Source organism: Amphichorda felina (assembly GCF_050947745.1).
Source record: "Amphichorda felina strain 45539 chromosome Unknown scaffold_8, whole genome shotgun sequence".
NCBI lineage: Eukaryota > Fungi > Ascomycota > Sordariomycetes > Hypocreales > Bionectriaceae > Amphichorda > Amphichorda felina.
In genome coordinates this window covers 109,036-133,576 of record NW_028145042.1, presented here as the reverse complement: position 1 = coordinate 133,576, position 24,541 = coordinate 109,036, and the positions used below count along the sequence as shown (strand labels likewise).

Below are 24,541 nucleotides of genomic sequence, written 5' to 3'. Positions count from 1 at the left end.
TCTACAATCACACATCTCTTGGTGAACGAATGCTAATGCTTTGGTGTTCAAAGTACATTTGGTTTATCCAGATAGGCCCGATGTATAAATATCTACATCTAGTGATGCTATAACTCCAACGTGAAGGATTTTACTATCATTATCGTCATCGTTTCCGTAGTGACCGACCGCCAACCACGTTCGCAGGCACTTTACTGCTTACCCTCGCTGTCCTGCTCACCTCCCCAGTACCGCCCATCATCCGCTCCATCAACGCTGCCTTGTGGTCCTGCGCCTCCGGGTCGTAGTACTCGATTTGCGTCTGCGGCGGAGGGTCCTGTTGCTGGTGCGACTCCGCCTCGCCATGCTGCTGATCTGTGTTGGTAGAAGCAGTGGCGGAGGCTGATGCACTGCTCCCCGCAGAGACGTTGCTGATGGCACGGCCGAGGATCTGTCGTCTGCGTGGGCGCGGGGCGGGTTGTTGGGGATTGTCCTCGTTACCGATGACAGCGGGGGCGGCGGTCGAGTCGAGGAGAGTGGTGAGTCTGGAGGTGAGGGCCTGGCGCTCTGCAACCTTGGCGGCGCGGCGTTTTGACTCCTCGGTTTCTTCCTCCTCTTGTGCGTCTGTCTCCTCAGGTGCTTTGTCTGGTGTCCGGTCTGATGTTGTTCGTGGTAGGTGTGGGAGAACCAAGGATGCGGGTTTAGGGGGCGATGGGGACTTGTTGAGGGATGCCGAGGAGAGCTCGGTCAGGGGAGGGTCAAATTTGGTCGGGGCTGGATGGGTTCGTGCGGTGTTAAAGTCGGCAGACAGGGTTGAGTCTTCATGAGGAATTGACTGCTTCTTGCTCCGCGTGTTGGCCTGCTGCTTCTCTGGGGAGTCGTGATCGAAGGCCGTGGGATCAACACCAGCGGCAGGGGAGGGTTTTGCTACAGGTCGATTGGCATGTTTCGGTACAGGTTCTGAGTGTGTGCGTTGGATGTGCCGTGTGTCGGACTTCTTTTCTGGAGGCCCCTCTGTGGAAGTTGTCCGCTTCTGGATCCGATCCTTGAGCTCTGGGAAGATGAAGTTGTCGACAGGAACATTGTACCCAGTAGAAATGCACTCCCAGAGCCAGTCTGCCGAGACGACGGGTACGCCCCATGTCAACGCGGCGCGTAGCTTCTCTTTGCGCATGGATTCCAGTGACTTGCATACAAGAACGCTCGTCCCCCTCCGAAACTGCTCCTCGAACTTTCCGCCGAGCTGCGCAATGCTCCTGGCCACCTGACTTAGTTCGATACCGGTGAAGGCAGCGATGCAGATGGTCAGCTCGCCAAAGCCAGGGATTGGAAATAGGGGAAACGGCCGGCCGAGAGCGTGATGGTCGCCAGGAGCGAAGAATCTGCGATTGTGGAGGCACTTTTCCACGTAGAATTCCGTAACGACATGGAGATTTTCATGTGATATTTGAGGATGAGCATCGGGCTGCGAATTCTGAGGGACGATGAGGAAACGGTTGGTGGTTTTTGTGTTTGCTGCTTCGTAGAGGGTTGACGAGATCTGGCCGCCAAGTCCCCTGATGGTCTGGGCGAGCACAGAGGTGCGCTGGTCGCTGAAGCCGTGGATATAGAAGACGCAGCCGGTAAAGATTCCCTCCTCAGCATGCTCAGATGGACGCGCGAGCTCGCCTCGCTCATCCTTTAGGGGAGCTTTCCGCGTTGGCTCTTCGGGTTCGTTGTCTTTAGCAAAAGAGTATTCCCTCGAGTCGGACCGTCCCAGAATATCGCCCCAAAGGTTACTCCTCTGAGAGTTCAGCTTCATGCTGGCCGTCTTGCGAAGCTTCCTTGTTCCCTCCCCAGTCCCACCTGATGTAGAGGACCTTGTCCGCTTGCCGAGCGACTGCCTTCGAGGATCCTTTTGGACCCAGGCCCCAACGCCCTGCTCTTCCGGAGGAAGTAAAGGGTCAAATTTATCCTCATCGAGGATCATGCCCCTCGCCGCACTCTTGTCGAGCCAGTCAAGTGACACTGTTCGTATGTGCCACGACTTGGCCGCTGTAAACTTTTTGCCTTCTGGTTTGTTCACGACGAGATGGGTGCATCGCCTCGTGAGGTCATCTGTGTGCCGGCCTCCGTTCGCAATAATCTTCTCGGCAATCTCGTCTCGCTGGTATCCGAAGCCCGTCAGGCAGATTAGGAGGGATTGTCTTCCTGATGGGTCTCCTTCTCGCGTCTGTTGCATCGAGCCCCGTATCTCGAACGGTTTGAGCTGGTGTTCCTTTTCTAGCGCAACGAAATCTATCTTCTCGTCATTCTTCCACAGCCTTAACACGGCGTCTATCCAAGCAGCGTCCATGGCGCGGATATCTGGTCGCTCGCGGGCGACATGGCGGTATTTGCGGGTGTCATAGTCGCCGATAATGAGGTGCGTCACGCTTGGGGTCAAGTCGTACGTGAGAACGCCGCCCAGATCAGAAACCTTTTGAGCAATCTCTGTCTGCGAATACTATGATCAGCGTTTGGCTCCTGGAGGCTGGGGAGGGGTGCCAGCATGGGGGCGGACTGTGGTTTCGGGAGGGATGCTCGTGCAACAGACGACGATGCCCTTGAAGGGTTCAGCAGAGTCTACCGAGAAATGGTCGTCGTCCAATCCAGTAGGAGATGCCATTTCGCCATGGCATGGGACGGTTTCACGGACTCTATGTGGTATGTGGAGGAGTCCTTGCGGATGAAAGTGCGTAAGGATGTGATGCTGGCTCAGACGCGTCGCGAAACGCAGCGCGTTCACTCAGAACTTTGAAGGGCATCAAACGATAACGTCATGTTGGCTCCAGTGAAAACTGGCTGTCTTCACACTGTGTTTTCAGAGACCAAGGTAACTACCAGGTAAGTTACTGTGGATCTGGACCACAACTTTGTAGGCAATATTCACAGTGCCCGAGGCTCCTACCCGCACTGGCAACGCCTCGCAGGTCGGGCTTCATCTCAAACTGGGTGAATTGAACTCAGCGCCTTCACACTTCTCAACACCAAGCCAGCTCGCGCAAAACTACCACATCACGCATCCGACCATGCCACCTTCTTCTTCGCAGATTAAGTCACTCATCACGGACTTCCTGGAGGCCACGGGGGCGTCGGAGAGGACCGCAAACAAGGTATGTGCGAACAACCGATAGTGGTCTGCCCCTCCCCCGCCATCTCGCCCATTGTTGCCTTCGCGTTTCGACTATGAGGCCCCGTGATCGCCTGCATAGACGTAGACACTACGAGATTTGTTTGCACATATGGCTAACATGGCATTTTAGTTTCTAAGAGCGTCTGGGTATAGACTTAATGAGGCTGTCGAGTCGTAAGTGAAACCTTAGCTTTCTGTTTGGACGCACCATCAACACCCATGGCCTGGATCATCTTTCTCCAGCTACCCTAAGGGTTCTGCTATTTGTGGCTCAAGGGAAAGCATAGTTGCTTCGCATTGTTTTCATGGAGTCTGGCGTTGCAACTCGATCCAAGGACACCAAGAAGATTGTGTAAGGTCTAGTTGCCAAGGTCTCTGGTTGTCTTGGAAAAGGTGGCATCGTATCCCCGGCTGAGGATAGATTTACTCCTAAACCCACTCTCCGGGGATGTTTTGCCCTCTCGGTGTCACTTGTCGAGTTTCTTTCGACCCGAGAGAAGGCCTGAGCCGTGTCAAACTTGAGCTCAAGCCTCAGAGCTCATCCACAGTGTGGACTACCATCGCCGAAGGCAGCGGGAATCCTTGATTGCCACACTTCTGGCACCGAACAGTTTGGCCCGATTTCATACTGCGCAAGGCTTCATTGAGCCACAAGTGAATGAGTGCATTAATTCCCCACATATATCCACGTCGGATAGTCTAACCGTTTCCCCCAAGCCCTTACGTAGAAGGGCCCCCTCCCAGATTTGGCAATAAGGGAATGAAGATATTTTCAAAGTTAGGACCAGACTTGTTACCGATGCTAACTCAGACTACTAGGTATTATTCTACCGGTGGCATCGAGGCGAAGCGAGACCCTTTAGAACCTAAACTAAACACTCTTTTCGAGTCCTTGCGAGGTATGGCGTTTCCCCAGTCTCCTTTGCTAACCTTCCCTTACATGCGGCGTAGATGTCAAGAACGATGAAAAGGATAAGATGGAACTCGATTCAACAATGAGCTATCTTGAGGAGAAGCTCGAAGTGAGCTTGGAGAACGTGGAACTCCTTGTGGTTATGGAGCTCGTCCAAGCCCCCAGTGTGGGCGAGATTACGCGTTCAGGTTTTGTGGAGGGATGGAAGGCCGCGCGGTAGGATCATCTTTACTAGAGGAGACGGGCTTTGCTTACTCGGAACAGTTGCGATGCTACAATCCAGGCTCAGGCGGCGTATGTGCGACAACTGGTCTCCCGATTATCGACCGATAGGTCCCTCTTTAAAAAGGTGTATAAACACACCTTCTTGGCAGGACGAGAAAGGGACCAGAAGGCCTTGGGTCTCGAGACCGCCGTGGTATACTGGGAGATGCTGTTCACGAAGCCAGGATGGGAATGGAAGAGCAAGAAACACGACTGGCTGGAGCTATGGAAGAAGTTCCTCGACGAAAAGTGGACACGATCTGTGAACAGAGACATGTGGAACATGGCTCTCGAGTTTGCTTTCAAGAGTTCCCAGGACGAGACCTTGTCGTTCTGGAGTGAGGATGGGGCCTGGCCGAGTGTCATTGACGATTTTGTCGAGTGGTGCAAGGGGCAGGGTATTGGCAAGTCGGAGTCGATGGATGTGGACGCCGAGGACTAAGAGCTCGTGGAAGAGCCAGCCAGAGGCAGAAGGCAGGGCGGGATTCTCTTAGGGATGAACGTCTTGTGGCGCAAATGATTTATGAGACTGTAGAAAATAAGGAGCAATTTCTGCAAAAGTTCTTCCAAGTCCAAATCGTATCCCTCGGAATTCACATATTATCGAGACCCATCCTCACCTGAGGTGTTTCCAGAACGCGGTCTTGTACACAGCGTCACAGAGGACGCTCAACCTGAAACCATATCGGTGTATAATACAAAGCTCTTGCTATTCCACTCGCCCTCGTAATATCCTACACTTGGTGTCGAAATTTTCGCCCTTTCCTCTAGGACTCGCCCTCGGCCGGCCTCCACTTTGGCTTGCCGTATCTTGAGAGCGTCTCGAGCTTTCCATCGCCGAGCTTGACGTGCGCCGTGCGAATCATGCGGGGCTCGAGGCGCAGGGTCGTGCGAACATCGTCGTGGGCGCGGGTGCTGGCATCGTAGCGCATGACAAAGTAATGCCCGTGGTGGTGCTTCATCTGATGGACCGAGATGGGACGCGGCAGGGAGAAGACACCCCAGTTGCTGAGGCCGCGAATGACACCGCCATTCCGGAGGACGATGGAGCCGACAGTGTTGGCGATTCTGAGTGGGTTCCTGCGTAAGTATACCTAGACTCCGGCATGATGAAGGTTGGGTAGGTGGGTGGTGGTGGCGTACTCTCTGACTTCGCTTATGTTGCCCGGACGGACCTGGTGGATATACGTTAGTTAATTCGACTAAATGATCGGGTTGAAGAGAGTAATCTTACAATAGCGACAAGTTCGTACAGCATGTTGGCGACGGCATGGACGCTACGTCACGGTTTTGCTGATGATGGTCGCGAAGTGAAGCAAGAAGCGGATGGGATCCTGAAATTTGGAGCAGGGGTCCAGATATACCGAAGCTTTTCCGGGGCACACCAATATGGCTCAGAGGCTTAAGAGGCTTCCATGATGGCCATGACTGCATCTAATTCACGATTGCAAAGGAACATTCCTTAAAAAAAATTATTAGATACGAGTAAATCCAGATGCTTAGGCTGTAAAATTTATTTATTTTGTATACCTTGTAAAATGCGATGCTCACTGCGACAATATTGATTCAGTTAAGTATTCAGCAATACTACTTCGTACACACTACGTATCTATGTATATACTAATTGTGTGCCCAGAGGGCACATGTTTAATAGATTTTAACTAGGCGAAAGTAGTTTCACTAATAGAGATTACAGTAATGTTTCATTGTTCTATTTAGTACAATATATTGTACAGTCGAGATTTGCAAGCAATTATAACCGTTCTTTGGAAAGACTCTGCCATATCCTCCACGGAAGCCTCCACCCGCCCGACTTAACGGCGAAAGGGTTAAAATCGGCCTTTTCAAGATTCTCCAGAAATTGGCCGGCTGGAGCTGCCTCTAGAAGCACTCCAAACCCCTGCCGCAACTCCCTCGCAGTGTCGCTACCCTCCTCGTAAAAGTGCTCACCCTCGCCGTGGTGCTCAAACTCGTGCCCGGGATCCTCGCCAGCTTTGAGCCTCTTGAGCATCTCACGTGCTGTGATAAGGTGGTCGTTGGCGCGGGTCGCCACCTTGAAAACAGCGTCTTGGAGCCCAGGGGCATCAGGTCCTTGGCGGAAGACTTCCTCCTCCTTGACACCCTCCTCGGCCATAACATCGAGCGGTAGCAACAGAGATGGCTTGTGTGTTATGGGTGCCTCCATGCCGGAGGGCGTTTTAACGGGCTGTGCCGGCGCAGCGAGGATGGGGATGCCTCGAAGAGTTGCGACGATGCCGCATGCTTTGCCAATGTGACTGGCCAGATGGTCTACATGCATGGACCGCAGTGGCATGGAAGCCAGCGTCGCGTACATGAGTGTCGAGTACGTGTTCTCGGCATAATCCTCCAGGGTCGACAGACTAGTGTAGGGCCGGTTGTCCATGTACTTCTCTCTCGTCCTTATTAGCCTTGACAGCCAGAACTTGATCGACTTTTTTGTCGAGGCGCCACCCCTTTCTTCGAGGTCCCGCAGGCTCTTGTACAGCAGGAGGCAGATCGGCTCGCGAGGGGGCTGGCCATCAAAGGTCTTGTCGAGGGACTCTTGCCAGAACTTCATGCGCATGACGCCGATGGTCGGGTTCGACACGACTTCGGGTAGGCGCACAAGCTCCAGGTTGAGAGCACGGAGAGCCGCGTAGGAGTCTTGGACGGGAGGAGGGACGAAACGGTGGATTAGATAGGAATCATAGTCACTCGTCCTGCAAACTTTAGTTAGAGACTATGTGTAGCTTGAGTGGATAGCCCGACGTACTGAAGCTGTTTCAAGCAGTAGTTTCTAGCCGAAGCAATGTCGGCTTCTGTCGCGTAGCCTCGACAGCTGCGAGAAGCGCTACCAAGCCTAGCCAGGCCATTGCCCCAAACACGCGGGCGATTCATACAGAAAACAAGTGTATCTGTACGAATGGAGGCTTTGGTTGTTTGGGTCACAGGCGGAATGCTGCCCTAGCGCCCGTCGTTTTCATCTGTTGGGGACTCGGGCATCGCATAAAATTACCAGGCATGACGTCGAGCCGTGGTGGATCCCTCCCTACCCTGCAGCCTCTATCAGAACTCCAACACGCGATCACGTGGCTCCTCTACGCGGTAGATCGCGCCCCAAAAGATGGATCGCGTCTCCCTCTGCTACAGCCTCCCACATCGACTCCCACTAGGCCCCGATTTACGGCTCCAATGCTCGCCGTTGACCATGGAAATGGGACCCTCTCAGGAGCCTCTCGCCAAGAAGCGGAGGTTCTTTCAGGAGCCGGATGAGGGATCCCCAGACGTCGTCGCGTGGGGTGAACGCGACGAAAGTCCCCCACTACAAAAGAAGCGGTTATTGAGCGACGAGGACCATGTCAAGACGGAACCTGATACCCAAAATTCCTCTCCAGAGAGATCACACAATGGAGCGCTGGATCGCGATGCGAAATCTTTACCCCCTCCGCCACCGCCGCCTGCGCAACTGAAGCACGAGTCGTCGTCGGTGACGTTTGACCAGGATATGTTCGAGGGCCTCATCGGCGACAAGGTCAGTTCTGATGTTCTCGCCGTCATTCGGGACAACTGTGGCAACAATCTCGAGCGCGCCGTCAATATGTACTTTGACGGCACCTACAAGAAGCTCAAGAAGTCACCTTCACGGGGAGCTTTTGCACGACAGTCCGCCCCCAGCTCGAGTCGCCCCGAGCCAATTCCGGCACCGAATCTACCAATACCGACTCGACCAAATATTCCTCGGTCGAGATACATCGGCGCATTTGGTGTGGAAGGTTGGGCTACGCGGAGTGGCACCAATGTGCTAAAACATGGTGACCGTATTCGCATTGAGCGCCAGAAGATCCAGCCCCCGCAGCCCAAGGGCAAGGGAAAGCTGGGGAATCTCTCCGCGACTAGTGCAGCGGCGCGGCGTATCGATGTGATTGTACGATTCACGAACGAAACCGGGATGGAAATCGGGCGACTGGCCAAGGAGACGGCGAATTGGGTATCGACCCTGATAGATCAGAAGATCTGCAGTTTTGAGGGGACATGTGTCTATGCCCCTGAACGCCTTCGTACCAATGACACGGTCTACTTGCAACTAAAGTGCTCGCTGCTCAACTCGGCATTCTTCAACCGCGGATTTAAGCTGGCAGACAATCGACCTACGAACCCGTTCGAGCAGAGAGAGACCACCGATGAGAAGGAGCTTCGCCTCCGGCAGACGGCACTGGTGAGGCTGCTTCAGGAGATCAATCTGCAGCCCACAGCGGCCAGCGCGGCGGCGAATGAGGGGCGTAAAGGGCTCCTCAAAGCTGCCGAGATGGATGAACAGAAGCAAAAGGACCCCAAGAAACAGGATACCAAGGCGAAGGACCCAGGGTCTTCACCACCATCCGAGGAGGCTGAGGAAGGGGAAGAGCTAGAGCAAGATCAACTTGACGCCCTGTACAGAAAAGCGCAGTCCTTTGATTTCAACACTCCAGAGGCCGAGCCTGCCGATACATTTGCCATGACGCTGAGGTCGTATCAGAAGCAGGCGCTCTACTGGATGATGGCTAAGGAGAAGGACGAGAAGAGCAATCGGGAGCCGTCAATGCACCCGCTGTGGGAAGAATATGCGTGGCCGGTCAAAGACGTCGACGACAAGGAATTGCAGCAGATTGAAGGCCAGCGCAGGTTTTACCTCAACCCGTATTCGGGGGATCTCTCACTCGACTTCCCCGAACAAGAGCAGCATTGCCTGGGTGGCATTTTGGCCGACGAAATGGGCCTGGGGAAGACGATCCAAATGCTCAGCTTGGTTCATTCACACCGGTCCGAAGCTGCCCGTCGATTACGGCAGCCTACCGGTGGTTTGTCCAGCTTGGATCAGCTCCCTAGACTAGGATCGAACTCGGCGGCTGTTCTCGATGCTCCGTGCACTACACTCGTCGTTGCTCCCATGTCTCTCTTGTCTCAGTGGAGGAGCGAGGCCGAGAAGGCGTCCAAGGAGGGGACACTCAAGATTGAGCTCTACTATGGCAATGAGAAGAGCAGCAACTTGCAGTCTCTTTGCTCCAGTGGAAACGCGTCGGCCGCCCCTGACCTCGTCATCACCAGCTACGGTATCGTCTTGTCCGAGTTCACGAGCATTGCGGCCAAGAATGGGGACAAGTCTTCCCACAACGGTCTTTTCTCTCTGAAATTCTTCCGAATCATTCTGGATGAGGCTCACCACATCAAGAATCGGGCCTCCAAGACCGCGAGGGCGTGCTATGAGCTATCTGCGGATCACCGCTGGGTTCTGACGGGTACACCCATCGTCAACAGGCTGGAGGATCTGTTCAGCCTCGTCCGGTTCCTGGGAGTCGAGCCTTGGAACAATTTTTCGTTCTGGAAGACCTTTATTACGGTGCCATTCGAGTCTGGCAATTTTGTCAGGGCTCTGGATGTGGTGCAAACGGTGCTGGAGCCGCTGGTTATGCGTCGAACAAAGGACATGAAGACTCCAGACGGGCAATTCCTTGTGCCGTTACCCCCGAAGCAGATTGACATTGTCGAGGTGGAACTGTCGGAGACTGAGCGGGGCGTCTACGACTACATCTTCACCAGGGCCAAGCGCACCTTTTCCAAGAATTTTGAGGCTGGGACAGTGATGAAGGCTTTCACAACCATCTTTGCGCAGATCTTACGTCTGCGACAATCATGCTGCCACCCAATGCTTGTCCGCAACCGCGAAATTGTCGCTGATGAGGTTGAGGCTGGTGTTGCAGCAGATGCTGTGTCGGGGCTGGCAGATGATATGGACCTCGACGTTTTGTTGGAACAGTTCAGCGCTGCCGTTGACGAAGCTGCCAATGGTAATAACCAGGTGTTCGGCGCGCATGCCCTCGGAGAGATCCGAGATGAGTCGGAAAAGGAGTGCCCGCTGTGCTTTGAGGAGCCCATGAACGACCAGACCGTCACTGGATGCTGGCACTCGGCGTGCAGGAATTGCCTCCTCAAGTTCATGAAGCATGAGAGTGACCGCGGTGTGGTGCCCAAGTGCTTCAACTGCAGGGCGCCGCTTAACAGGCGGGATCTGTTTGAAGTTGTGCGGCACGACGACGAGCCAGATCCTTTCACTAAGAAGCCGCGGATTAGCCTCCAGCGTCTCGGCGCTAACACCTCGTCGGCCAAGGTGGTTGCTCTGCTGGCCGAGCTGCGCGCCCTAAGAAAAGAGCATCCGCAGATGAAGTCGGTCATCTTCTCTCAATTCACCTCGTTCCTCAACCTCATTGAGCCTGTGCTCACCCGCGCCAACATCAAGTTCCTCCGTCTAGACGGCACCATGGCACAGAGGGCACGAGCTGCGGTGCTGCAGGAGTTTGCAGACGGGAAAGGCTTCATGGTGCTGCTCATCTCGCTGAGGGCCGGCGGCGTGGGGTTGAATCTGACGAGCGCGGGGAGGGTGTTCATGATGGACCCGTGGTGGAGCTTTGCTGTGGAGGCGCAGGCGATTGACCGTGTGCACAGGATGGGCCAGGAGGATGAAGTGGTGGTCAAGAGGTTCGTGGTGAAGGAGAGTGTGGAGGAGCGGATGCTGAGGATCCAAGACCGGAAGAAGTTTATGTGAGTTGCGAGACCCGTATCATCTGGAGACATCCTGATTGCTAACCACAGAGCAGTGCAACGTCATTGGGCATGATGAGCGACGAGGAGAAGAAGCTCCAGCGGATTGAAGATATCAAGGAGTTGTTGAGCTAAATGGGGATATATATGCATTCTAGGCGTAGCATGAACGGCGCATGGGATAGACATACTAGACAAGCTCGTTTGCTGACAATCATTATTAGAGTATGGAGTACAGATTACTGCTGCCGCTGTTCACATTCATCTTGAAGCCCACGTGGATTTGGACGGAATCCTCCGTCCGAGGTGATGCGATATTAACTACGAAGGACATCCAGCACGTCAACTCCGCAACAGAACCGGGGTAGAGGCCTACGGGGCCCAGCGGTTCCACGACACCGGCTCCCCGGTAGATGTTTACTCAATGGCAGTCGTGCAGGGCCGGCCAAGTGGAGACGATATCCCGAGCGAAACTGGGGCGCCATTGATCTCGCAATCGCTTCTGCAGATGACGACTCTTGACAATTGACGACCGACCATGCAGCAGCCAATAGTATAGCATGGTTTTGTCCCCCGGTCGTCCAGGACGATGAGGTGATGGCAGCCACCAATTGTGAACTCTCCCAATTATGCAGCGCCCAGAGATCGGGTACCATGAACGGGTAATGGAGAGCTGTCGAGAGGAGCTGCGTAATGATACAAAGATCCAACAGCCCGGCGCTGTAGCTGCACTGACGGCATACTGCACAGTAGTACTGCTATGCACGTTGGTCAGTCCTCTTGTCAGCAGAGATACCTTCCATCTTGAATCGTGCAGGACGGCATCTCCAAGACACAATGCCGGCTACCGATGATAAAATCGCCGACACTCCTTCGGAGGACACAAGCCCACAGGAAGATGGCCTCAATGTCGAGTTGGAGTCGGTCAACGAAAGGGCTCTCTTGCGCAAGCTCGACACGCAACTGCTCCCTGCCGTCGGTATCCTCTACCTCTTGTCCTTCCTCGACCGATCCAATGGTATATTCTTATGCTGCGTGCCATGAGGTCCATTACTGACCAGAGTAAACAGTCGGCAATGCCCGGATCGAGGGTCTCCTCGATGACACCAACATGAGTATGTCCCCTCATCCCTCTTCTTTATCATGTGAATCCTCATCACCAACCCGTCCCAGCCGGCAACCAGTACCTCAACGGTCTGACCCTGTATTTTGTCGGCTATGTGCTCTTCGAGATCCCCTGCAACATCATCCTCAAGCGCACCACGCCGCGCCTGTGGCTGCCCACGCTGGCCGTGCTGTGGGGGATTGTGTCGACCCTCATGGGCCTCGTCCACAACTATGAGGGCTTCCTCGCCTCGCGCTTCTTCCTGGGCGTCACCGAGAGCGGCCTGTTCCCCGGCGTCGTCTTCTACTTCTCCATGTGGTACCGCCGCCGCGAGAGGCAGTTTAGGATCTCGCTCTTCTTCAGCGGCGCGGCCCTGGCTGGTGCGTTTGGTGGAATCCTGGCATATGTGAGAATCTCTTGTCCCCTGGCTGTAGTATATGGATATGTCTTTACTGACGGCTTTTAGGGAATCGGGCATATGGGCGGCATTGTATGGGAGAATGGCTGGCGCTGGATCTTCATCCTAGTACGTACGGCCCTTGTCCCTCATCCACGAGCTCAGGGGCTCACAACTGACAACTCGCAACAGGAGGGTATTGCGACGGTACTCGTAGCCATCGGTGCATACTGGTTCGTCCAGAACTACCCCAGCACGGCCAATTTCATCACGCCCACTGAGCGCCGCTTCATCCACGCGCGCCTCGCCGCCGACAGCGATGCCACCATCGACGAGCGCTTCACGTGGGCCAACGTCGTCGCAGCGCTCAAGGACGTCAAGTGCTGGCTGTACGGCTTCGGCTTCCACACCATGAGTCTCCCGCTCTACACATTCTCCCTCTTCCTGGTACGTCCAGCTCGACTCTGGTTTCCCGTGCCATGCCAACGCTCTCATTGCTGACCCCCTCCCCCCTTGTAGCCCACCATCATCGCCAACCTCGGCTACACAGCCGCCGTTGCACAGCTGCTCACCATCCCTCCCTACGCCTTTGCATTCCTCACCACCGCCGCCGCCGCCGTCCTCAGCGAGCGCCTCGGCCAGCGTGCCCTCTTCATCGGCGGCTCGGCCCTCTTCGCCGCCCTGGGCTACATCATCCTACTGTCCAACACAGACCCCGTCGGCCGCCCGGGCGTGTCGTACGCGGGGACGATCCTCGCCGCGGGGGGCATCTACCCGGCCACGGCGCTGGTGCTGTCCTGGCCCGCCATCAACGTCTCCGGGCAGACCAAGCGCGCCGTTGGCAACGCCATGCAGATCACCATTGGCAACTGCGGAGCCGTCATGGGCACGCAGCTGTACCGGTCGGGCGACGGGCCGCGGTACGTGGTGGGACACGCCGTGGCGCTGGGGTACCTTGTCGCCAATGTCGGTGTGTGCGCGACGCTGTGGTGGATCCTCAGGAGGGAGAACCGCAGGCGTGAGGCGATTTCCGAGGAGGTCAAGGCGGTGGGCGAGTTGAAGGATTGGCCGGGGGATTCGGATCCGCGATGGAGGTTTCAGTACTGATGGGCGGGTTTGGTCCCATTTCAGGAAGATTGTGAGGGTATATGAATCACAGCTTGAATGCGGCAGTGAGTTGCTCTGGATACCATGAATATATAGACCCCGAGCTCGTCGCTTGGGAAACCCGGTTCTCTCCAGCAGTAGTGCACAATTGAACCATGAAGAGTCTGCGGCAGCTATTCCAACGCACCAAGCCCAGGGGCGATGGCGTTCCCATCGGCGATGTCTCGCGTAGAGATGGCATAGAGAGGTCCAGCAGCATCAGCGCCGCGTGCTCTTGCGGCCTGAGCAGAGCAATCCTGCGCTTCCTAAGAAAAGTCCACCACCGGAAGCGTAGAGGTAGCGCCTCTGAGGAGTCTTCTCCTAATGTTAAACACACGTGCACACAGACACAGAACCTCGAGGGAGACAAGCAGCCCCCGGACCAGAAGCAGCCCCCGAACTGCAACAAACGCCGCCGTCGCCGCCGCCGCCGTCGTCATCACGGCAGCGACCGAGTCCAGACTCATCCTCTACCACGCCCCAGAACAACTGTCCGACATGCCCCTACAGCAGCCCCCCACTCGCTGAATCTGACCAGCCTCAAGAACGACCTCCAGGACATATCCTGCACGCTGTCCTACCTCCAGTCTCTGCGCGCCTCGTCCAACCCCTCCTCATCCCCCCCCGGCGATGGTGACCAGGACGGGGACTTCCGCGCGCGCTTCCAGGCCGACGTGGCCAAGGCCCTCGACGGGGTGCGCAGTGCCGAGGCGGCGCAGTGGCAGAGTCTGGAGGACACCAGGCAGAGTGCACGCCATACCCAGCGGCGCCCGCGGTGAGCGAAGAAGAGGTCCATGGAGGGGAGAAGGGGGAAACATCCTTCCATTTGATCTGGATTCTCTCCTTTCCTGTTTCGGTACAACGGCGTGCACAGAGTAGGCGGTGGGGGGAGCTATGGCGCATGGTACCTAGATGAAATTCATGTGAGCCCGTGGTCCCTTGTTTTTTTTTGTCCCTGGTTTCTTCGTTCTGGGTTGTGATCCAAACGGCGGAAACATGTGTGTGAGGCACAAGCAGCTTGCTGCGTGGTGGTAATACATGCGTTCCACGGGGTGCTGCCAAACATGCTGCGCCGGCGTTGCAGAATGCTTCGCTTGCGGCCCCCCATTGTCATGTGCAGGTCAGTCAGTCATTCGTAGTCGGTTGGCGTCACGTTTGTTTGTTCGCGCAAAGGCGATGAGGCAGATGGACGCCTTGTTTTCCTCTCGGTGTGCGAGGCGAGGCGAGGCCCGGCGTTCAAACTTCTGGCGGTGTAAAAAGTCGTGGGGTTGACAAGCTTGGTGGATGTGAGACGTTGATGATGTGTCTTGGGAGGGGCAAGCAGTCGAGGATATCTTCCGGGGGAGAGGGAGGGGACTCTTGTCTTTATAATATGCCCTCGGATTGTCCTATACTACCTCTTTATCAGATGCCTCGAATCGTCTGTACTGTCTTGTCCCAAGCTCTTCACGAGTCCCCACGAGTCCCCACGAGTCCCCACGGCAGCACCATGGCTCCCTTATCCGGCCGATCCGATACAAACAATCTTCGTCCTAGAGGCGAGGGCAGCAGCGAGGCTGTCATTGTCGGCGTCATCCTCGGCAGTGTGTTCCTCGTCTTCATCCTCGGCGCGATCGTCTACATCCACATGTGGCGACACAGCACCCCTCCGCCGAAGAAGAAGTCTTCCAAGAAGAGTAGCAAGAAAAAGGGGGACAAGGAGGAGGAGGAGGGCAAGAAGAAGAAGGACAAGGAGAAAAAGAAGAAAAAGAAGAAGAATAAGAGCAAGGATAAAGACAAGCAGTCGATCCCCATGTTCGAGATTCAGTTCAACCCTCCACAGAACGGACCGATCGATAACGAAATGGTTGCGCCACGAATCCAATACAGCGACGAGGAGTAGGTCCCTTGGAGGTCCTGTGAATGCCGGTCCAAGGTCAGCTCCTAGCATGGGCGCCAGAGAGACAGAAGTCGGTAACAGGATCGCAGTTGTTCGTGAACGGGAGCGGTAGCTGGAGTGGTCTTTTCTCCTGAGGGGTCATATCATTGGCATTCAATGACCGCGGTGTATGGCAGGGGAGGGCTATATTAGCAACAGTGCGCACGCACAGGGACATGGGACTCATGTATGCGTGAAGGGAAAACAAAAGATCAATAAACGGTTCTGTAGGTTACAAATATGCTGTGGAAGGGACACTGTCCATGACTCTGAGCGAGGCGCTTTTCCAACCTAGTAGAACATTTGCCATGCGCCTTACCCGGTTCTCCAACCCCCATGGCGTAATACATTTCAAAGGTACAGACTGAATCGAACATCTCCCGTGGCGCCGCTGCTGCCATGTTCCAACTGTGGACAGGGTAGACGCATCTTCCGAGAGGAAAACGTATAGTGTGACAGGACGCCTCATTAACCGGCCGGTGCTTCCTCGGGCGGCGGGCCGCCATCCTTGGAGCCCTTGGAGCTCTTGGAGCTCTTGCTGCTTCCCGACTTGCGCCTGTGGCGCCTCTTCTTGCGGGACGAGAACCTGACAGACTTGTGGAAGATGCAGCAGAAGGCTACGACGCAGATGAGGAAGACGCCGAGGATGACGCCGACAATGACGCCGGTGCGGATGTTGACGTTCTGGACCGGATTGTCGGAGAACTGGCGCAGGAAGAGGGCCCGGCCGTCTAGTAGCAGCCGGCCAGCGGACGGCGAGGAGGAGGACGGGGCGAGCCGAGATTCGGCATGGTGGTGCAGGTCTCGCGCCGCGTCCCCGGGGCCGCCGTGCGCCTCCGAGGACGGGGATGCGCGCAGGGACAAGGGGATATACATCCACTCTCGGGACGCAGCCACGAAAGGGGCGGCGAATGATCTGATCTTGGTGACCGATCCGGGGGCGGGTCAAGTGTCACGGAGACGGGGCGGCATGAAACGGGGCGCAAGGAGCGCAGTATGCGTAGGGCAGAGAACCATGCGATGCTGACATTTCTCCATAGAGACACGGGACGAAGCAGGAGTGAACACGACGGGGGAGCGGGGGGGGGAGGGGAGGAGTCGGCCATGTTACTTATGTATCAGGCCACGAACAGCCATGGTCCTCAGGGTTCACGCCACGGCGCACGCCCATGGTCCGAGAAGGTGCCGGACCCTGAATGGATGGAGGTGATCCAAGGAGTGGAGGAAATGGCGCACGACGAGTTGCAGGAAGCTTCCGGGCTTGCAGGGACGTTGACGCGAGGTGAATGCGGCTGCATGGCGATAGTAGGGCATCTGTGTGGCCGTGGGCATATCATAGGCGGCAAGTTGTCGCCAGGAGACGACATTGAATGTCGAGCTACCAATGGGGCCGCTGTGGGGTAGAGGCTCGCCAGTTCCAATCAACCAGGTTGGGGCGGAGGGATGGTGGGATGATATCGACAGCGACGATGGACTCGAGGAGGCTGTGTCTGTGTCAGTATCCGCCAAGGTAGCAAAGGTTCCGCGAGCTCTCTCTCGACTGTACGCATCGAGCAGCGAGAGGAGATCAGGACGAGACAAAGAAGCGGTCAGCCATCGCTTGGCAGCGACGTCTAGTCTCGTGCCCCCCGAGTCGGCGCTCTGCTATTTCTCATCGTCGCACGACTCTGGTTCATAGCCAGATCGGGGCCTCGTGTCACAGCAGCTGGTGTCACAACGGCTTGTGCGCCCACGGCTCCGGGGTTCTGGGCTTGAAGACATTGGGGACGTCGAGGGGAGAGGGAAACGGGCTGAGGAGCTGCGGGCCGGCTATGGTGCAGATGCAGGACAAGTCATCAATTTGCATCCGTCGCGGGCGTCGGTTGCCGCTGCAGCTAGGCTATTACCTGTGCTAGCTGTGCTAGCTGGGGCGAGGCTGGGTCGAGGAGGGGTGCATCAGGTGGAAATTGGGCTCTGACGAGGCGAACGCCCGATGAATGGCCATGACTGGCTGCGGTAATGCTTCTGGTGATGCTGCTGGCTACTGATGGAGAGGATGATGAGGATGGAGATGACGGGGCGAGCAATGGTTGATGGTGGATGATGATGAATTGAAGGAAGGAGACGGAAGACGGTGGTGGTGCTTGCCAGTTGGCGAGGCAGCGACGGGTAACTGTAGGTAACGGAAGGCAGTGGAGCGGGGACTGTAAGTGGCACCTGCCCCGTTCACCCAGGGCTACCCTATAGCATCCTCTGCGCCGAGGCTGATGAGCTGTCTCTACGTTGAAATTGTGTTTTTTGATCCAAAAATAAGCAGGGACAGACAGAGGGTTGATCCGGTGGTATCTGGATGATTTACATAGTCGGACGGCTGGAGCTATGTGTATGTTTTCTAGTGGAGGATGTCTGGTCAGAGGGACGGGCATCAAGGTAAATGACAGCATACGCAGGTGGCGATCATTGTAATCGCCATGTGCCTACAGCCCGATGAATTGCAATGTGTAGTAATTATAGTGGTTTACTTCTAGATGGGAGCTGGTAACTGTCTCGTCCGTGTCATCGCGGGTGGGGTATCTGGTTCTTGGACAGCGAGGTTGATATCGCACCTGACCAACACGGACTAATAGTGTCTGATCTGCATAATTAGATCCAATATCTTTGAGGAGGTCATTACTCTTCAAACATAATAGCATAGCTGTGGATAGGGCTTCGCGAGCATTCAGTCGCTTGGACTTTCTGAATAATCAATGTATGCCTTATCTATAGATACTACATGTATTATCCAAGTTGGTTTCTATGGCCAAAATGCAGGGTTTCATTTACAACTTGGAAAAGCATGATCAGATCGCGGGGAAGGGGATCTCATAGTCATAGCTATTAATAAATGTCCTGGATACTGAAGCATGGGGTTTATCTTGGCGCCTGTTCGCCGTCCCTTGGGCAGGTATTAGTTGATACTTGATGGCGCCCAAGGTGGGCCATGCTCGGTCCGTCTCCATCGTGGATCTCTCGGCGCCGAACTGGCCGCGACTCGCCGCGACTCGGCCGTTCCGTTATCAACTCGACTTATCGTTGCCCGTGGGACGGCTGCCCACTGTCTGCGATAATCGACGGGCACCGAGTGAGAGGCAGGGTGTATTGACAATATGGAGCCGTGGCAGTTTCGGCAATAGAGCCATAGTCAATTTTATCATATTCTCATTCACCATCATCACATCGGGTCACATCATATCGTCATAGCGGCCCATATCCAACTTGTTGTCACCATATCACAAAGTCTAAGCAGTCATATTTCCAAAATGCGGTCACTCCCGAGAGGCATCTATACTCCGCTGCCTTGCTTCTTCAAGGACAATGAGGATCTCGGTAGGCCATGGCCCCATGTTCCAATGTAGGGAGAGTCTTTTCGAGAACTAGACTGACATGGGGCTGCAGATCTGAACTCTTTCCGAAGCCATGTGAAATGTAAGAAATTTAGGCCATGGAGACTGTTGATGGTCGTGACTGACGCTCCAAAGTCGTCGCCGCAGCCGGGACTGTCCCTGTCGTCTCTGGATCTATGGGAGAAGCCGTCCACCTGGTATGGTTCTCAGCCTAAGACTTTCATTACTTCATCTGAACCTTGATAGGATCCTCAAGAGCGTCAGGATCTCATCCGAGCCGCCAGGCAAGCACTGGATGAGGCGGGCCTCGACGCCATGCCTGTGGTGGCCGGCGTGGGAGCTTCCAGCACGCGGGAGACGATCAAACTATCCCGCGACGCCGCATCTGCTGGCGCCGACTTTGTCATGGTGATACCGCCGGGCTACTACGCTGGCGCTCTCCTCGCCAACACCAAGTCGCTCAGGGACTTTTTCGTGGACGTGGCCGAGGCGTCTCCCGTGCCCGTGTAAGAAGCCGCCAACAAACAGAGGGAAACAAGGCTGACTCCTTCCTCCAGCATCATCTACAACTTCCCCGCCGTGTCGAGCGGCATCGACATGGACAGCGACCTCGTCGTGGACATTGTCAAGGCGGCGCCCAACGTCTGCGGCATCAAGCTGACGTGCGCCAACGTGGGCAAGCTGACGCGCATCGTGGCCGAGGTGGCCAGCCCGGAATTTGCCAGGGCGTACCCGCGCAGGAGGCCCGATATCCCCTTCAACGCCATTGACGGATTCATCGACTTTCTGCTGCCGTCCGTGTCAGTGGGTGCGGGCGGCGCCATCAGTGGCCTGCCCAACATTGCTCCGGTATGTACATGTGCCTAGCTACATGGAGGAATCACGAAGAGGGAGGGGTGCTGTCTTCATTTTTGCTAACACGGCGCAAATAGCTGGCCTGCGTCAAGCTGTGGTCCCTGTGCCAGTCTCTCGACACGGCCGAGGCGCGGCGAGAGGCCCAGGAGCTGCAGAACCTGATTGCGCTGGCGGATGGTGTCGCGCTGAAGATTGGTGTAGGTCCTCTTGTTGTACGACGAAGCCCCGTGCCAGGTGAGGTGACTGACACCCGCGCAGATTTCAGGAATGAAGAAGCTGCTGAACCGGACCTTTGGATACGGGTCCCTCCCCCGGCGGCCTCTGCTGCCCATGGACGACGAGAAGGCCGAGGAGGTGTTTTCAGACGCGCGGCTCGTGAAGCTGTTGGACTTGGAGGCGTCGCTCCGCAGTGCGTGAGCCGAGACTGGGGAGGATGAATAGAGATGATGGAACTCTGGGGCTGGAAACACAATCGAAGCCACATACGTAGATTCCCAGATTTTTACTAGAGATAAGCAGCATAAAACCAAGCACATGACCCAATTTTATTAGTCCCCCTGATGTTCCAAGCCTCTAGTACTCTCCGCAATAACCCGCATGGGAAGGGTGGAGGATGGTGGAGCACTGGAGCCTCTCTAGTCCCCGCCGGTCATCGGCTTCGATCCTCCGGGGCGTCATCTCCATCATGACAGTGAGTTTGCGTGTACCCAGGGCATCTAGGAAAAGATTGGCCGCGACGAGATAAGCATACCGCCCTGTTTGTCCGTGGATAGCAATATTGGGTCGCCAAGCTGTACGACACCCCCCCCTGGACCGGACCCTCCCTGAACCAGCCAGCCGGATCTGCGCAGCCATGGAGTCGTCGTCTGCTGCCCCCGGCCCAGGAGGACGCTTCTACAAGTCTCGCAAGTCGCGCCCTTGCGACTCGTGCCGAAGGAGAAAGGTGGCTTGCGACATGCCACTGGGACCGCCGTGCCACCGCTGCTCGAGCAGAGGCTTGTCGTGCACCTTTGAGCATGGGCCTGGCGAGAGGAAGAGGCGCCAGGCGAGGGCGTTGACGGGGGGAGTCATGCAGGAGCAGCAGCAGCAGCAGCAGCAGCAGGTGGATGGGAATCATGGCTATCTGGGGGACATGGATCCTAGCAATCTGTTCCCCCTCGACCCATCTGTCTGCATGGTCGATACGACAGGGCTGCTGCTGGACCATCTGTCGCTCCCTGATGGCGGTCCTGTCATGGGAGACTTCACAGGGGTAGTCGACGATGGTCTATTTCGATCCCCTCGTGGCAACATCTCACAGTCCTCGCCACAGTCTGACTCGAGTCTGTCCCGGAATTCGAATTCAGCCCAGAGCAGAGATGGCCCGTCCCCCAACGTGTCTGTCCCTGAGGGGCTACCCTCGACCGGCGAGTCGCTGGAGCTCGTCCCTGATGCCTTCAGCTTCTACGTCGGCCCAACGGGGGCGGCAGACGTCCATCTCCTGCGGAGGCAGGAGTTTGACTCGAACAACATGACGCGGCCCAAGATCCCAGGACTCAAGTACAGACGCCTGGAGCCCACGACCACAGCAACCGACGACGGCCTCGACCAGCAGGCCACCATCTTTGGCATCACGGACCAGTCTCTCCTCCTCAAGGCTGAGCCGCGTGCCGACAACGGGGCCCTCGACGCAGCCTGGACAGAGCTCTGGAGCATCATGGGCCCAGACACGGCCTGGCGCCTCATCAAGCTCTACAGCCGCTTCGTCGACCCCTACTTCCCCATCCTGTCCAGCCACCAGCTCCCCTCCGGCCCCGAGGAGCTCAGCAACACCCCGCTGGGCCTCCTGGCGGCCATGTGCGCCTCCGCCCTGCCCTTTGTCGTCTACGACGAGACCCTCTACGGCCTCCTCCTCCACCCTCCGTCCAGCTCGCAGCTCTACCGCATCTGCTGGCTCGACATCACGCAGCACCTGCACTCGCCCACGCTGGCCACCCTGCAGGCCTGCCTCCTCCTGCAGCAGCGCCTCCCCACCAACGCCTACCTGTCCGACACGGCCTTTGCCTGGAGCCTCATGGCCACGTCCCTGGCCGTGGCCCAGACCGTCGGCCTGCACCGCGACCCCATGGCCTGGGCCACCGTGCCCCTGTGGGAGCGCCGCCTGCGCAGGAGGCTCTGGTGGGCCGTCTGGATGATGGAGCGCTGGATCTCCCTCGTGCGCGGCATGCCCAGCCACATCAGCGACAGTGACGACTTTGACGTCGCGGACCTGACGCCCGATGCCATCGCCGACAGCCTGTCGTCGTCGCCGCACACGAAGACGCACCTGTGCCAGATGGTCGAGCTGACGCAGATACTGGCCAACATCCAGCGGACGTACTACACGGTGCGCACCATGGGCCGCACGTCAAACGACCTCCAGCTGTCGCTCGACCTGGCCAGGACGCCCAGGGCGCAGCTCAAGGCCTGGCTGGACAATGCCGGGCCGTCGATTCCCTTTCTCGCACGCACTCCCTGGGACAACAGCAGCAGCAGCAACAACGCCAACACCACCAGCAGCAGCAACGACCGCGCACGCTTCAGACCCCAGGACACCATGGCCAGCAACAACCCCACGGCGCAGCACGAGCTCGACGGCAGCGGCTCCATCCACCTCTGCTACATCGTGACGCACATGACGCTGTTCCGCGCGCTCCTCCGGCCGCTGGAGGGGTGGCACCGCGACGGCGACGACGACAGCGTGAGGAGATCCCGGCCGGAGCGCACCGAGGTCATGCTCGAGGGCGCCAGGGCCGTGGTGCGCGGGTCGCTGCTGTGCGTGCGCGACTTTGTCGGGTTCCTCGAGGGCCTGAGGGATGCGCAGTGGAACGCCTTCTGGCACAGCTGGAGCAGGCCGAACTTTGCGATTGCGGGGTCGTTCATGGTGCATCTGCTGCATGTCACGTCTTCTTCTTCTTCTTTTGGGCAGGGGCAAGCTCAGCCGTCTTTGCAGGAGCGGGAGTTGGAGTTTGGGGAGGAGGATCGTGAGCTGAGGGCGCTGGTGAGGAGGTGGAGGATGGCGATACGCGTGTCGGCCAACGGGGCGGCTGGGGCGAGGGGGCTGGCGAATTTGGGGCTGCTGAGGGTGGAAACGATGCTGGGGAGGCTGGTGGTGTCCAATGATACATAGTTGAAATGAACTCGGCGATGCTTTGTTGCACGCTCTGCTGTCTTGGTGGGATTTACTCCTGAACCCTACTTCTAGTGTATATGTATGTATGTGTTTACCCCTGAGCCCCTGGCACGCATGCACACCATCATGACGACAACTACTGATAGGCATAAAATTCATTCAATTCTTTTGGTCAATCTTTGGGTATTTTCGGTATTTTCTATAATCAACACAGATTGAGCATCATCCTCGCCTCATCCCGGGCACACTCCCCGTCATCCTCCTCGATCTTGCTGGGGATAGGCACGTTGGCCAGGGGCGTCAGACGGAACGCATGACGGCGCGCACCAGCCGCATAGTCCAGCGTCTGCGAGTGCTGCGTGACGCGCTGGTCCCAGAGCACGACGGTGCCCGGCTCGTAGCGCACGCGGCAGGAGAAGTCGTGGCCGCGGTTGATGTGGTTGTAGAGGAACTCGAGGATGCAGTCCGACTCCTCGTCGTCCCAGCCCATGATGCGCTGCGTGTAGGACGAGTTGACGAAGAGGGCCTTCTGTCCGGTCACGGGGTGCACCGTCACGACCGGGTGGATCGACTTGGTGATGGGGCGGCGTAGCACGGCCGAGTCGCCGTTGTCGCGGATCTCGCGGGCGATGGGGTTGGCCGTCGTGTGCAGTGCCTTGAGGCCCTCGAGGCGCTTGCGGAACGAGGGGGAGAGGCGGTCGAAGGCGCGGACGGTCTATCTCATGTCAGATCTTGGAAGAACAGCTCAGAAGGTACGGGAGGAAGTATGGGAACCTACGCTGGAGATGACAGTGTCACCGCCGGCACCGGGGGGAGACTCGAGCATGCAGAAGAAGGTCACGCCTGGCGGCTGCGACTCGGGAGACTGGTCGACGTGGAACTGGACAGGGCTCTTGCGGGCCCACGACTTGCGGATGCGAAGATCGCTGGTCGCATGTTAGCCAGGGGCGAGTGGGAGGGGCGAAGATGCAACAAACTCCTTGCTGTCGTAGACAATGACAAACTCCTCCGGGCCGTTCTTGGGGTGCGGCATCCAGCCGTGCTTGTGCAGGGGGCCAAAGTACGATGCAATCTCCTTCTGCTTCTCAAAGCCCAGGTTGGTAAAGTCCTGGTCGCGGAAGACGAGGCATCCGCGCTGGGCGCAGAGGAGGGCCACCTCGTCGAGGCCGGCGCTGGAGAGCTCCGACTGTTGTGATGTTAGCCTTGCTCCGAGCTCAGAGGGACCTAGCGAATCCTACAAGCTGGACGTCGAGGATCTCGGTGCCGCAGTGGGGAGAGAGCTCGATCGTCTTGACGCCGTCCTTGAGCAGGTTGGGCATGGCCGGGTCAGCTCGGTGGCCAGGGTCGTCGTGCTCAAAGGAGCCGACGGGCTGGACCTTTTCCAGGGGATCATAGTGGGCTGTCTGGTGTTAGTCTCTGCGCAATGTTGGGAGAGTAGACAGGAGTGGAGGAGGCGCACGGAGGTAGTCAGGGTAGAGGGGGCCGCCCTTCTCGTTGGCCACGGGGGCGGCAGGCTCCTCTTTGGCGATCATTGTGATGGCTGTGTGGTGGTTGTGGGATGGGAGTTGGTGGCTTGAAGGAGCAGGTATTGACGAGTTGTTAGTGCTTCCAAGATGATGTGATGGCTCCAAGGTCAATCTTTTATTGTCGAAGCACATTGAAGTCCCGCCATGTTGAGGCAATACTTGCTGAAGCTGTATCCATAATCCAACATGGCCTGG

At 56.8% G+C, this 24,541-nt stretch overlaps 12 protein-coding genes across 12 annotated transcripts; 7 read left to right on the top strand and 5 right to left on the bottom strand.

The window, feature by feature from the left end:
- Positions 1–145: 145 nt before the first annotated feature.
- Positions 146–2,314, bottom strand: DPB11 (protein kinase activating protein DPB11; the record flags this gene model as incomplete). The annotated part of the gene is made up of 1 exon (XM_083197093.1): positions 146–2,314. The coding sequence occupies one exon, from the start codon at positions 2,312–2,314 to the stop codon at positions 146–148; it is 2,169 nt and encodes a 722-aa protein (XP_083046561.1).
- A 1,124-nt stretch (positions 2,315–3,438) lies between these two features.
- On the top strand, positions 3,439–4,752 carry DCN1 (NEDD8 ligase DCN1; the record flags this gene model as incomplete). Its single annotated transcript, XM_083197092.1, has 4 exons — positions 3,439–3,485; positions 3,953–4,032; positions 4,085–4,262; positions 4,311–4,752. 4 exons carry the CDS (start codon positions 3,439–3,441, stop codon positions 4,750–4,752), a joined length of 747 nt encoding a protein of 248 aa, XP_083046560.1.
- A 325-nt stretch (positions 4,753–5,077) lies between these two features.
- ACO1O0_007723 (bS6m family ribosomal protein) lies at positions 5,078–5,568 on the bottom strand (the record flags this gene model as incomplete). Its single annotated transcript, XM_083197091.1, has 3 exons — positions 5,078–5,378; positions 5,454–5,485; positions 5,545–5,568. The coding sequence occupies 3 exons, from the start codon at positions 5,566–5,568 to the stop codon at positions 5,078–5,080; spliced, it is 357 nt and encodes a 118-aa protein (XP_083046559.1).
- Positions 5,569–6,063: 495 nt separating this feature from the next.
- Positions 6,064–7,208, bottom strand: ACO1O0_007722 (mitochondrial 37S ribosomal bS6m domain-containing protein; the record flags this gene model as incomplete). The annotated part of the gene is made up of 2 exons (XM_083197090.1): positions 6,064–7,030; positions 7,084–7,208. 2 exons carry the CDS (start codon positions 7,206–7,208, stop codon positions 6,064–6,066), a joined length of 1,092 nt encoding a protein of 363 aa, XP_083046558.1.
- A 310-nt stretch (positions 7,209–7,518) lies between these two features.
- RAD5 (DNA helicase RAD5 domain-containing protein) lies at positions 7,519–11,021 on the top strand (the record flags this gene model as incomplete). Its single annotated transcript, XM_083197089.1, has 2 exons — positions 7,519–10,886; positions 10,943–11,021. The coding sequence occupies 2 exons, from the start codon at positions 7,519–7,521 to the stop codon at positions 11,019–11,021; spliced, it is 3,447 nt and encodes a 1,148-aa protein (XP_083046557.1).
- Positions 11,022–11,723: 702 nt separating this feature from the next.
- On the top strand, positions 11,724–13,495 carry ACO1O0_007720 (major facilitator superfamily domain-containing protein; the record flags this gene model as incomplete). Its single annotated transcript, XM_083197088.1, has 6 exons — positions 11,724–11,904; positions 11,957–12,001; positions 12,060–12,397; positions 12,458–12,517; positions 12,554–12,835; positions 12,908–13,495. 6 exons carry the CDS (start codon positions 11,724–11,726, stop codon positions 13,493–13,495), a joined length of 1,494 nt encoding a protein of 497 aa, XP_083046556.1.
- Positions 13,496–13,650: 155 nt separating this feature from the next.
- On the top strand, positions 13,651–14,313 carry ACO1O0_007719 (uncharacterized protein; the record flags this gene model as incomplete). The annotated part of the gene is made up of 1 exon (XM_083197087.1): positions 13,651–14,313. One exon carries the CDS (start codon positions 13,651–13,653, stop codon positions 14,311–14,313), a length of 663 nt encoding a protein of 220 aa, XP_083046555.1.
- Positions 14,314–15,023: 710 nt separating this feature from the next.
- ACO1O0_007718 (uncharacterized protein) lies at positions 15,024–15,416 on the top strand (the record flags this gene model as incomplete). The annotated part of the gene is made up of 1 exon (XM_083197086.1): positions 15,024–15,416. One exon carries the CDS (start codon positions 15,024–15,026, stop codon positions 15,414–15,416), a length of 393 nt encoding a protein of 130 aa, XP_083046554.1.
- Positions 15,417–15,920: 504 nt separating this feature from the next.
- On the bottom strand, positions 15,921–16,589 carry ACO1O0_007717 (uncharacterized protein; the record flags this gene model as incomplete). Its single annotated transcript, XM_083197085.1, has 2 exons — positions 15,921–16,373; positions 16,584–16,589. 2 exons carry the CDS (start codon positions 16,587–16,589, stop codon positions 15,921–15,923), a joined length of 459 nt encoding a protein of 152 aa, XP_083046553.1.
- Positions 16,590–18,730: 2,141 nt separating this feature from the next.
- Positions 18,731–20,086, top strand: ACO1O0_007716 (dihydrodipicolinate synthase family protein; the record flags this gene model as incomplete). The annotated part of the gene is made up of 7 exons (XM_083197084.1): positions 18,731–18,797; positions 18,867–18,896; positions 18,950–19,011; positions 19,061–19,320; positions 19,372–19,663; positions 19,747–19,866; positions 19,928–20,086. The coding sequence occupies 7 exons, from the start codon at positions 18,731–18,733 to the stop codon at positions 20,084–20,086; spliced, it is 990 nt and encodes a 329-aa protein (XP_083046552.1).
- A 436-nt stretch (positions 20,087–20,522) lies between these two features.
- ACO1O0_007715 (Zn(II)2Cys6 transcription factor) lies at positions 20,523–22,817 on the top strand (the record flags this gene model as incomplete). Its single annotated transcript, XM_083197083.1, has 1 exon — positions 20,523–22,817. The coding sequence occupies one exon, from the start codon at positions 20,523–20,525 to the stop codon at positions 22,815–22,817; it is 2,295 nt and encodes a 764-aa protein (XP_083046551.1).
- A 208-nt stretch (positions 22,818–23,025) lies between these two features.
- ACO1O0_007714 (TauD/TfdA dioxygenase family protein) lies at positions 23,026–24,352 on the bottom strand (the record flags this gene model as incomplete). Its single annotated transcript, XM_083197082.1, has 5 exons — positions 23,026–23,535; positions 23,599–23,746; positions 23,798–24,006; positions 24,059–24,219; positions 24,280–24,352. 5 exons carry the CDS (start codon positions 24,350–24,352, stop codon positions 23,026–23,028), a joined length of 1,101 nt encoding a protein of 366 aa, XP_083046550.1.
- Positions 24,353–24,541: the final 189 nt, after the last annotated feature.